The 12614-nt window shown below is 42.7% G+C and overlaps 1 protein-coding gene across 1 annotated transcript in view; it reads left to right on the forward strand.

Annotated features, from left to right (window-relative positions):
* LOC138204646 (corticotropin-releasing factor receptor 1-like) overlaps window positions 1-12614 on the forward strand; it is a 50170-nt gene that overhangs the window by 15659 nt on the left and 21897 nt on the right. The window contains exon 5 of the mRNA XM_069160012.1: window positions 6770-6855. Within this exon, the coding sequence (XP_069016113.1) occupies window positions 6770-6855 (86 nt within the window). The remainder of the gene's footprint in view (window positions 1-6769; window positions 6856-12614) is intronic.

A 12614-nucleotide genomic window follows, 5' to 3' on the forward strand; every position in this document is an offset into this window, starting at 1 on the left:
GCGAGCCAGGATACACAGCCAGCGTGAAAACTGGCTTCTCCTCGCAGCGTCCTGCCACTTTTCATTTTGGATGAATTTAACAGTTGTTGTTGTTTTTTGAATGAAAATGAGGTGGCAGCAGACTTTTCCATGAAGGTGTTCTTCAGAACAACTGCTCACCTGAATACTGCCGATTGTTTTTGGAGCAGAAGTGTCTGGAGACGAGGAAAATTCTCCACCGTCTCGCTTCGGGATTTATGACTTGTTAGTGAATGGATTTGTTTGTGGAGGAGACTCAGGATTTATTCTCCTTTCACCAGTGTTCAGATCATTAAAGAGTACTATTGTAAAAAAGTTTGAATGCTGTTTGGAAGGTGTTATGTAAATATGGAAATGTAGAGTATTAAAAGTTATGGAGATCATTAAATTATTGGTGTTTCACTCATCAGTCATGTTTTCTTGGTGTAGTTGGTCAAAGTGGAGCCTTTTATTTTGGTATGAATTCATCTTAATAAATGGATTACGTCACCTGTCAATCAAGTGACTGTTTTTGTCCAAAGAATAGGTCGATTGAAATGATTAAAGTAAGTAAATGAAAGGAAAAGGAGCAAATCCTCCCATATGAGAAGCTGGCTTCATGACGTGTCATTTTTACATGAAGATGACTTACATTTATCTAAATTGTTTGTGCCAATTAATTAATTTAAATATTCTCCTCTGAACTGTAGTCATAGTAATGTAGTGTTAAAGGGGAGTTTCTTCCTACTGTTGGAGGGGTTTCTTCCTGTTAAAGGGGAGTTTTTTCTAGAGGGGTTTCTTCCTGTTAAAGGAAATTCTTTTTCTAGAGGGGTTTCTTCCTGTTAAAGGGGAGGGGTTTTTTTTCTAGAGGGGTTTCTTCCTGTTAAAGGGAATTTTTTTCTAGAGGGGTTTCTTCCTGTTAAAGGGGAGGGTTTTTTTCTAGAGGGGTTTCTTCCTGTTAAAGGGGAGGGTTTTTTTCTAGAGGGGTTTCTTCCTGTTAAAAGGGAGTTTTTTTCTAGAGAGGGTTTCTTCCTGTTAAAGGGGAGTTTTTTTTCCTAGAGGGGTTTCTTCCTGTTAAAGGGGAGTTTTTTTTCTAGAGGGGTTTCTTCCTGTTAAAGGGGAGTTTTTTTCCTCCTAGCTGACTTTTAATTGTTGGCTTTCTTTCTATAATTTTGTAAGGTTTTGACTCTTCATGCTGCTTTTGATGACCTAAATGAAAAGCAGCACCAGTACATGGTTTTCTCCACCTCTTCTAGTGACGCTGACGATCCCTTCACTTCGTTGTTAATCATAAAAAGTAGGCTGTCATTTAAGATATTCAACAAGTGACTCACTTCTTCTTGTATAGAAATTAAAGGCTGTATGTTTTAAACCATAAAACTATCCTACAGTCTACTTTAATGTCAAATAAATTATTCATTTATGAATCTTTACTATTTCTAAACCCTTCTCCTCACATCTCTTAACATTTAAATCTCGTAACTACAAAACACGAGCTTCTGAATCTTGATGCTGCTTACAGTATGTACCTACAAACCTTGGCAGAGCTGATTATAAAGAACAATGGCACCTTTTAAATGAAGCCAGTTGCAAACCAAAGTCCTTAATTCCCATTGCAGTTCATAAAATGTCTGTGTGATGTGTTTGTTATGTTTTTTGTAAAAGTTTTTATCGACACATCCTAATTGTTATTGATGGTTGTGTGTTTGTTTGACTATGAATGTTTTTCTGTCCGTCTCGAAAAAAAACACGTCTCATTTTAAGCGTGACTGCCCGATTAAATACAGATTCATTCATCATGAATATTGTAATAATACTGTACCTCGTTGGTTTGTTCGGGCTGTGAGCGTCGGCTGATCTGGAAACACAAGCGAACGCATCGAGTTACACTTCAGGTTCGCACCGTTTGTTTTGCTCCGCTGCAGTTTGCTCACAATTAGTGCGAATAATATGTCGGTTTTTTTGCTCTTCCCCAGCCGACGCTGGCTTTAATTAGACCCCTGCTCCAAAACGCTCAGAGGAGCAAGATGCTTCTTAGCTGCAGCCATTGATCCGACGTATTGAAGTGCTAAGCCAGTGTGACTAAATTTGGGTCAGCATATTTGCTTGTGTGGGGTGTACAATTACAGCAACATCTCTGCTCTGTTCGGCGTTTTTCATGCTGCCAAAGAGGAAGCCCTCTCTGTGCCACGATGTTTGTTTCCTCCCCCCCACCTCGAGGGCTGTGTGTTTGCGAGGGCCCTGTCGTGTTTGGAAAATAGAAATGAAAAGAGGATGGTTGAGCCGCGGGCTTGGAGGGGTGCCTCTGTTCCATCCACATGTACCTACAGCTCCTGTTTCCACCGGGAGGATTTAGCACCTGGCACGGACCGGCCGCTGGTTTTAACACCCATTCACAAACAACAATGGCTCGGTCACTAAGCAAAGATTAAAACCGATACGTACGACGTAGCGAACATCCCCCTTCAAACAATGAAATCCGCCGAAGATGCTCCGGTGACAAATACCCGTCTGTCCGTTATTAAAACTCCTTGGCGGACGTCCAGTTTGGCAGCAGCCAAGTGAAATCAGCAGTTATTTTAGGGACCTTGAGCTCGTGACCCGTGCACAGGCCGTTTTTTTGTTGTTTTTTTTACGACGCTGCCAGTGGCTCGTTCCCCACAAACCTCGGGGAGGGCAGCAGGGGAATGTTAATAAAGGAGTTGCTGCTGCAGTCTCGAGCGAGGTGAGCTCGCGAAAAGAAGGAAGAAGCAGCACCTCGAGCTTTTGTCCCCTCGTGCACGGCGTCATGTACGAATGTCCCACGCCGAGAGCAGCATGTGCTTCTCCAAAGTCTACCCTGTCCACTTTTACGAGGTGAGAGAAAGATCTTTCCAAGAAAAGCTCGGGAACTGGCCGCCGTCCCGACTTCAACCGCACAAACACGTTTTCCCCACTTCGCTGTAATTGAAGCGCTGTTTTGTAATTCAAACATTTCAGGGGAAAATCAACCTTTTTATGATTTTTATTTCCTTTCTCCTTCTGTTCAAGAAGTAGATGAACGGCTCGATGTCAATCTCACGTCTTTCCGTCGAGCACGGTGCTGAAGTCGGGATGTAATTATCCCGGGTTTTACAAAGACAGGAAGCAGAGTGGAAACAGTTGAACCCGACTCGCTCTCCACGTAAAAAAAAGAAAAACGCCAACCAGCAACTCGGGAGCTGATTAAGCTCCTGATGACACTGAGAGCTTTCTGCCTGCACTTTGCTTTGTAGGAATCAATGAAATCAATGAATCAATATGTACAAACACACGAGTTCTCCCTGCCGAGCCGACAGGAAACCGCTTCAGCAGAGTGAATTCTGGCGGTCGGATATTTTTCAATATTCTTGGTTTTAATGTGATTTCCAGGTCAGCAAATGAATTATTGAGCAAGTTAAACCTGTTCGTATTGTGAACAAGTCCTATTTTTAAGTTTAAAACGGGGGGGCTCTGCAACCTTTTGACCGACTGAAAGTGTCCAAGAGATCCTCACGTTCAGTTCAGGTTTATTCACATAGCTGAGCTCCACCCCAACCAGATGGAGCAGCTTTTTTTAATGTGAAAAATAACAAACTCGGCACACACATTTTGTATCAAAGATGCAGATTATCAGCAGGTTTTCAAATTTCTATACATATTGTTCAGAACCGGGTCGAGTTCTTCTAGTAGATCGCGGTCTCGAGGTTGGAGACCAATTAAAAGGAGTTTTATTCCCAAAAAAACTCTCCAATTATTACATGTTTTAAGATTTTAAAAGACCTTTAGATTAGCTGGAGGCCATTATCTTATTTTTGCTTACTTCTCTCCAAAGTTCACAAATACAGTTACCACCTACTTTAAAGCTGAGTTGTGTGGTGTACAAACATGCTAGGCTAACAGCTAAACTGCAGTCAATCAAAATTGATCCATGCTAGCAGACTTTGTTAACCCACATGTTAAACAAACATGTTACTAGTGAGCTGTAGATGTGTTTGTATGCATATTTTTTCCCTCTGAACAGAACCAGGCTTCTGTCTTACCCCCCCCCCCTCCCACCACCACCACCACCACCTGCTTTCAGCCTTTATGCTAAGCTAAACTAATTACATCCAGATTACAGCTCTGTGCACACACATGGGAGAAGTACAGCAGCCTTCTCACCAAGCAAACAAAAACAAAAACATTAAAAAAAAAAAAAGCTTATTCCAACTGCCAAATATGACATTTAAGTCTGCAGCTGGAAACAACACGTGAAGTTTAATGAGCAGAATATAAAAACGTTGCCTGGGCATCGAATCCATCTTCATCACCTCTTCTCAGGCAAACTGTCAAACAATGCCAACAAAAAAAAAACTAAAATAAATCCGCTACTGTAAGCTCCTTAATTTCTGTATTACATAAGAAACATCTTTGGTGTTGGGGGGAGAAGGGTTTAACAGCCATAACTCACTCTGTGGTCCTGTGCCAGGAAGAATTTATTTCAAGGTCGTGTTGCTTAATTTGAAAGCTCCACCGTCGGTACCTTTAAGCTTCTGGCTCAGCGGCAGCGCGACCTCTCGTATTTATCGTCTGCTTCTTTTTGTTTGCTTCCTTTTTCTTTTTTACACATTTTTTTTTTGTTCATGTGAAAATAAAGTGACTTTTTTTTGTTGTTGTTGCTTTGACTGTAATAAATTTGCATTATACGTGGCCAAGAAAGCCGAAGGAAAGTTGTGCGCTCATGCGGTGTTATGTAAATGAGATTTAAGGAGGGAATCATGCAGCTTTGAGGAGATTTTATTTTATTTTTCAGTACAATGAAAAATAACAATAATATAAAATTAAACACTGATAGTAAACATTTATCTAAATTAGATAGATAGATAGATAGATAGATAATAGATAGATAGATAGATAGATAGATAGATAGATAGATAGATAGATAGATAGATAATAGATAGATAGATAGATAGATAGATAGATAGATAATCGATAGATAGATAGATAGATAGATAGATAGATAGATAGATAGATAGATAGATAGATAGTTTATTAATCCTGCAAGGGGACATGTTTTTTTCTCTACAGCAGCATGTACAGGTACAAATGATGGAATAAAAAGTAGAGGTAGTAAAAAACATTAAATATAAAAAAATTAAAATGCACATTATATACAAATAAAAATAGAATAATATTAAATTCGACTAAACAATAGTGCAACGGTGTTATTGACGTGCGATGGATTTGGCAAATAATAAAACTCCATCAGGAATAAAAACTTTGTCCGTCTTAACTTCTGACTCTGACATCATTCTCCACAGACAGATTGTAAAGCTCTCTAGGATATTACGTTTGGGGTTTAGGGAATATCACGGCTAGGTAATCTTGATTGGGGATGACAGTCCCTTTACACTGTCAACATGCTATTTTTACCCAGCTCATTGCGCATTATTGCCCCCAGGCAAAGCCAATCCCATTTTATCCCTTCCCCTCCCCAAACATTTGTGATTATTAAAACATGCACTGAAGGGGTTATCGGGCCGGTAACGTTTGATGCGGGTTTATCTTCGGTCTCTCGTCCATGTGGCGGTTTAAAGGCAGAGAAATCAGCTTATCAATAAAATATTTCTGTCACGATGCAAAAATAAACCCGAAAGGTTTGGTTATTCCTGGATGTTTTGACAGCTCATCAACTTTTTGACCGCTCTGCAAAAAAAACCAAAAAACGGCGGACTGTCAGCCGGAGGAGGCGAGCGACGACCCGTGGAGACGACCCGCCTCCCAGATCGGGGTCGGACCCGTCCATAAAACGCAGGACACACGCTCGCACCGCAGATTGTCAAAACGTTCGGCGGCTGTCATGAAATACCTGACCTGAAGATGAAATAATCCTGCAAAACATGCTCTGAATGTCTCAGACAGTCGCTGCCACCTGCGAACATCACGTGATCACCTGGACCAATCAGAGATCCAGCTGCTCCCCATCATCTGTAAAAAAAAAAAAAATAAGAGTCCCTGACGTCTCCTGCTTCAACTTTAGATTGACACGCTCGCAAGTATTTCAGTTCCACTGTGACATATTTGATTCATTTCATCTCCTTCATCTTAAGGAATAATAAATGCGAGATGAGAAATGTGAAATTTGTTCACAGATTATTTCATTTCTGTCCTGTGGTGCGACACAGCAGAGGAAAAATAAGAAGTCATTTTACTCATCATATGTCAGGGCCTTCATGTCGGGGTTTTTTTTGGAGGGGGGGGGGGGAGTATGCATTTATATGCCAGTTGACTGTCTGCGCTCGAGTCTGATCTTATGGAGGAAATAGTGAAAACGTACCTTTTTATTCATGAGCTCCGGCGTCGGACGAACGCATGTTGAACGCAGGTCACCGGAGGGTAAAACGAGGCTGTTAAACATAAAGAATGACGGAGGTTGGATGGAGGGTGGACAGAGGTTGGACAGAGGTTGGACGGAGGGTGGACGGAGGGTGGACAGAGGTTGGACGGAGGGTGGACGGAGGGTGGTAGACTGCCCTGACAGCGAACGTGTGAAAACTCACAGCTTGTACCTCCGATGATATCTCTCCCTATTAGTCTCAAAATCAAGAAAAAGGTCACGGTGCCAGCGCCGGGTCCCGCGGGGAGTCGCGTCCTGGACGTTTCACAGGTGCACGACGCCTCGAAGCAGGAAGCAAAAACTAAAAGAACAAATGTAGAAAATATGAGAAAAATCAAAACCTTTTAGTAACAACCTGCTGTGTGTTTTTTGTTTTTTCTTCTTCTCTCCACACAGACAACGTTTATAGGAAATGTCTGGCGAACGGGACCTGGGCGCTGAAGGGGAACTACTCCATGTGTAAGGCCATCCTTCACGAGGAGGTGAGACGAGTGCACGGGTCGTACTGTACGTCAATCAACGGCCGGGTTATCGGCGGCAGAAGGAGCTTTTAGCTCCAGGCTTGTTTACAGTAAATGTGGATCCGGGGTTTGGTTTCTACCTGCAGCTGTTACAGCACACGCAAACACAAAAAAAACCTCCGAGCGTGTGTTGTGGGTTTTCCTCAGAGCATCACTTGAAGGAATCTACTTAAAAAAATTTTAAAAAAACACAAAGCCTGTTTTGAATTTGCATCGCGGAGCGGCTTTAATATCACTTTGCCTCGAGTGTTCGAGGCTCGCCTGCTTTTTCTTTTTCATTTTTCATACGTAGGTGGAAGCTTGAAATCTGCTTATCAACCTGCAGCTATTTCTCTTTTGAAAACATGAAAAGTGTTTTGTTTTTTTAATTCCTCAAAAGAAAGCGGAAAACCTCAACCGGGATTTTTTCTTTTCTTTTTTTTGTTTGGGAGATTTTTTTCCCGTGGTGCTGAGAGCGAGCTGTGAAAGCAGAGAGAAGGAAAACGCTGTCAGACGGCTGCCGCTGTTGTTTCGGTCCGTCTGCGCTCCAGCTTTTTATCCGTTGACATGTCGCCGCCCTCGTCGGACTCCACCTGGACGCCGCATTGTGATTGTGATGAGCGTCCATTTTTAATCAGGATTGAGCGGCGGACAAAAAGCACTCAGGCGGAACACGGCAACCCAAATCAGCCGGCGACAATTACATATCTGAAGTATCTGGATGTAGGACATGAAATTAAACGATGGAAACTCGGTGTGTTTGTTTTTCCCGACCATCTGCTGGAACTGAATATTAAGTAGTCGGGTTTCTGTAAACATTTTAAGACAATGAACTCTTCCCCTCTAGAAGCTGGTGCTCCTCTATATTTCTCTTATTGTCATTAAATCCTGTTAAAGACCAAAAAAAAAACAATGTTTTGTCCCGAGTTCATTAGCTCCTATAGATGGATTGTAAAGATTAAATTGTCTCAAAATGTAAACTTTAATTCTCTAAAGAGGCTCTGTAATCTCCTGAAACAGCTGGACGCTAACGTAACTCAAACAGCAGGAAACACGGTATTTATTCGGGACTAATTTCGGCCGAGGATTAATACACATTTACAGCAGCAGTGAGGTGAATGTCAGCAGCGCAGACTGTAGATAAAAGTGGACGCAGCTTTCGGGCCTGAAAAGTGAAGCCAATGTGGTGCCGCAGTGCAATACCACCGAGGGCCACTAGGGGCTGGCTCCAAAAAGCCTCCATAGACTCCCATTCAACTTCTCTCATGAAATACGAATTTCAGTGTTATTAACTAAAGTCACTCCTTCTTATTAGTTTTCTGGCGAATGAAAATAATCCCGTCATTAATTAGATATCGGGCCTCAAAAGGCAGTATGTTTGGGTGCGTGTCTGTTTGATTGACAGGTCTGTGCTGAAGTCAGATTTCCTCTATAGGTGGGCGGGGCATAGTGTCCTCCGGCTTCCAATCAGATCAGTGAGATCCACCGGTTGCTTCTTCTCAGTTTCGTCCAAATATGGTCTCTTCTGGCACCAAAATGTCAAGATGGCGACGGACGAAACGCCGAACGGCGACTCAAAAACCCAGCGGGCGATGTCACTGTTAGTTGTTGCTTAGCAACAAGGTGAGGAGGATAGACTGTATATACAGATGATGAAACGTCCTCCCTAGATATCCTGAAAATTGCAACTTGAGTCTGCGCAGCAGTGACGGGGTATTAGGGAACTTTTTTCTTTGAGATATTTTGGTTTTGGGGAGCTGCCTTGACCTCCATGACCTCTACGACGAGGAGCGCCGACCTCTAGAGGAGGCGGAGAGTAAAGCTGCTGCTGCGTTCCATTAAAAGAAACCCAATGGAGGTAATTCGGAGCATCGCATCTCCTGGGTGCCGTCCTTCTGCCCCGTCCAACTGGTAGGAGGCCCTGGGGTGGATCCAGAACCCGCTGCAGAGATTATACATGAAATCTGGCCCGGGGGACGCCTCTGGATCCCCCCGGAGGAGCTGGCAAACACCGGCGGGTGGGGGCGGAGGGGGTGGAGGGACGTCTGGGCTCAGCCGGCTGCCACCACGACCAGACTTCGGGATAAGCTGCAGAAAATCGATGGATGGATATTTCTGTCACCGTGGCTTTCTGTGAGACGGTTTCTCATGAAGCCCTCATTTAACTCAAAATAGAAGAAAGAAAATATCATGGAGACGCGATCGATTCAATGTTGACTCAGTGACACGTTCCCAATGTACAAATTGTGGCTGCTTTAACCTCATACCTGTAAATCAATAGTGAATTAACAACTGGCAGAGTGGATTCATTCAGATTAAAACCTCAGCGTGAGTCCGTGTGGTGTTTTTTAAAAATATTTTCAAAGCTTTGAAAACGTGAAAAATATTCGTCAGACGGATCAATTTACTGTCCGTTTTTTCGTGGGATTTGTTTGACAGCGAGAGAAATATGAAAGGCGTCTGAGCAGCGGAGGCATGTTTTTCTGGTCATTAAGTGTCGCCGTTATGATCATTTGTACTTTATAGATCTGTGAGGACGAGAAAACAAACCCTTCGTTTTGCCCGTTTCTTCAGAGACTCTCTGATGTCCGATCGATCTCCCGCAGAAGATGGATATACAGCGTCTGACCTTTTAACAAATGTGTGTTTGATTTATTTCTTTTTCTTGCCTTTTGTATGAGCTGTGAAATAAATCACCAGGCGGTAGCAGCGGAGTGATTGACACCTGGGGGGAGGGTGGGGTGACGAAGTAGCTTCTCTTTAAAAATTCAGCCCGTATCGAGAGAACCGAGTGGATCTTATTAGAACGTTTGCTTTCTTGTTTCCTTTCGGCTCTTGCTCGAGATTATTTCCTCTAAATATACGCTGAGTGTCTTCGTTGGCTCTTATAGGAGAGAGAGAGAGTCAGGTTTGGTTCTGACTCTGTCTTGGCCCACATGAGACCCGAGGCTGGTTGGTGGGCAGGTCTTATATTATCCTCGCTGTCCTCCCCCTCCCCTCCCCTCCTGTCCTCTCCTCCTCCTCTCCTCTCCCCTCCCCTTTAACGTCTCCTTTTTGCATGATTTATGTCCTGAAATGTGAGCCGGCCGCCGTGCGATTTATTACAGGGCCGCTCCACATTATTTCACTTCTATATTAATGCACACGAGTACGTATACATGGTGGCAAGAGATAATTCAACTCAATGTAAGAAGCACCGTTTGGAATTCAAATATGGTCCGAGTGTCCTCGAAGTTACAACTATGAACACGCACACAATCTATTTCAACTAATAACACACAGATCCTGAATTATTTCTACGTGTTCTCATTCTCACGGCGGCAAATACTGACTTTTATCAAAGCTGTTTGTGTCTCATGTTGACGAGCAAAACGTTAACGCAACCGAAAACGGCGTGGTTATGTTTCCGACGCGGAACGACCCTAAGCTGCAATACCACCGAGTGCCACTAGAGGTTGGCTCCAAAAAGGCTCCATAGACTCCCATTCAACTTCTCTCAATTTTGCTGTTTGCTAAAGTCGCTCCTTCTTATTAGTTTTCTGGCGCTCCATCTAAAAATAATCCCGTCGTTAAATAGAAAAATAGGCACAAAAAAAAGTGTTTTGGGAGGGTGTCTGCTTGATTGACAGGTGGGTGGGATGTAGTATCGCTTAGTTTGCCAATCAGATTGAGTCAGTTCCCACCGCTCGCTTCCTCTCCAGCTCGTCCATATATGGTCACTTCCTGCTCCAAACCGCTACGAACTGGAAAGACGGCGGACGGCCAATATCCAAACTCGAGGCTTCATAACGGCGGCTCACGAACAAATTGATGACATCGCCGTCGGTAGCCGCCTGGTTGAACGTGACACAGTCACCGTTTGGTTAGGAGCGTTCCCTTTCTGTTGTCCACAGCTGATATGCAGATATCATGACCGATATCCTGCCGAGTTCTTGCCCGCCCGCTGAGAATTTCATGCACCTCGCAGCACCGCGCACAGCTGCAGCGAAAACCAGCAGACAATATAATGACTTTCCTGCTGTTTAAATGCGGCGTAATCTTCTCTGTCCGCTTCATCAGTGATGATAAATGATCTGAAGTCTGTAGAACGTTTAGAGTCATCACTTGTTTTATTAGACTCAGTAGCAGCATTTCACTGATACGATTAATCTGAAATTTACAAGATTTTCAGCTATTAAATCCGAGGGGTTCGCTCACTTTCTCCACCAGCGCTGTGAATGTTTGACGGCGTGCTCAAAAAAAGTTCTTCGCTGAAGTACAGTGTGTTTGTCTTTACTTCTATAAAGATCAAAACACATTTTATGATCAATTCAAACAGAAAACCAGCAAATTCCAATAAATTTAATTCGTTCTGTCATCACTCATTATTCCTTCTGTCGCACTTCCTATAAAATTATGCCTTTTATAGTTCAACGCTGTAAAAGATGAGGATAACAGCTGGTAGTTTGTTTCTATTGAGACCTGTCAGGACAAAAAAATCTATTTTCTCTGATATTTTATTTGAAACAAATGATTTGATGGTTTGATTTGATTTGATTTGATTTGACTTTATTGTATATATGTGCTGTTTCACATGCGGAACAAAAGAAACCCTGATGAGCACACATGAAGCTGACAGTTTATTAGGTACAGCTGGTTGAAACTAACGCGGCAGTAAATCTTCCCTGGCGGTTTTGTTGCTCATCTTTATGATCGTTTCGCAGGATGTAGTTTGTTCTGCTGTCGACCTGCACTACATCACACGGAGAGCTGTTTTCTATTATTTATCCTTCCGTCACTGATATAAATGTGGTCGACAAAATAATAAATAAACAACATCCTCAACAGGAACTGAACATTTTCAAACTTAAGGAATGGAGATTTTTATCGCAGGATTTTTGACCTTTCGCAGTGTGTAGATAACATCAGACATTACAGCAGTGCAGCTGCAGTGCAATCACATGCATCAGTGTTTAACCCACACAGGTGCACAGGTCCTCTGTAATCCTGTCGAACCTGCAAATCAGCAAAAACTGATATGGTCTAAAAAAAATATAAAAAGTGAGTGTGTAAAATTCTATGGTTTTTTGTGTGTCAGAACGGTGATAATGAAACCTTTCTTGAAGTCAATATTGACAATTTATGTTTTATTCGAATGTGTTTACTTTCCCAAAAGCACATTTAAAGCACGCTAACGTCTTTTAAGTTTCATTTAATGGAGACTATAAATCAATAATTACGGCCGTGTTTATAACTCCTTAAAATAAACATGACGTGTGACTATTGTATTAAAATAAGCTCAAAAAAAGAATCCAAATCCATGCTTGTGTATTCTGAGAGAAAAGATTACACCCTTAATCATGACCATGATCTCCCCCCAATCCTCACCCCCTCCCAAAACAAATAGTTTCTGTTGCTTAATTTAAACCACAGAGTTGGTACATCGAAACAGGACTGGAACAGAAATCCACAAACCATCACACCAGCGTCCATTCAAAATCAGAGGGATTTTAAAGGACGCTGTTGTTGACTTCCAGAAACTGGTCTCGTTTGCTTGCTGCAGAAAGAGTTAAAGATTTTGAAACTGCTGCTCCAGAACATGGTGAATGGGACAGATGACGTGTCTCGTTGTGGGTGGGGGGGATTAAACATGCCCATGTTTAATCTCGGCGTAGACACCAGTCAGTTACATAAATCCACTTACAGCGCAGGTTAGTGTCGGCCGTGCGCTGGGAATCCGATCACAATAGATATCGAAGTCC

Source organism: Embiotoca jacksoni, unplaced genomic scaffold (genome assembly GCF_022577435.1).
Source record: "Embiotoca jacksoni isolate LCO1_2020_lvr unplaced genomic scaffold, fEmbJac1.0.p SCAF_26, whole genome shotgun sequence".
In the NCBI taxonomy this organism is placed as follows: domain Eukaryota; kingdom Metazoa; phylum Chordata; class Actinopteri; family Embiotocidae; genus Embiotoca; species Embiotoca jacksoni.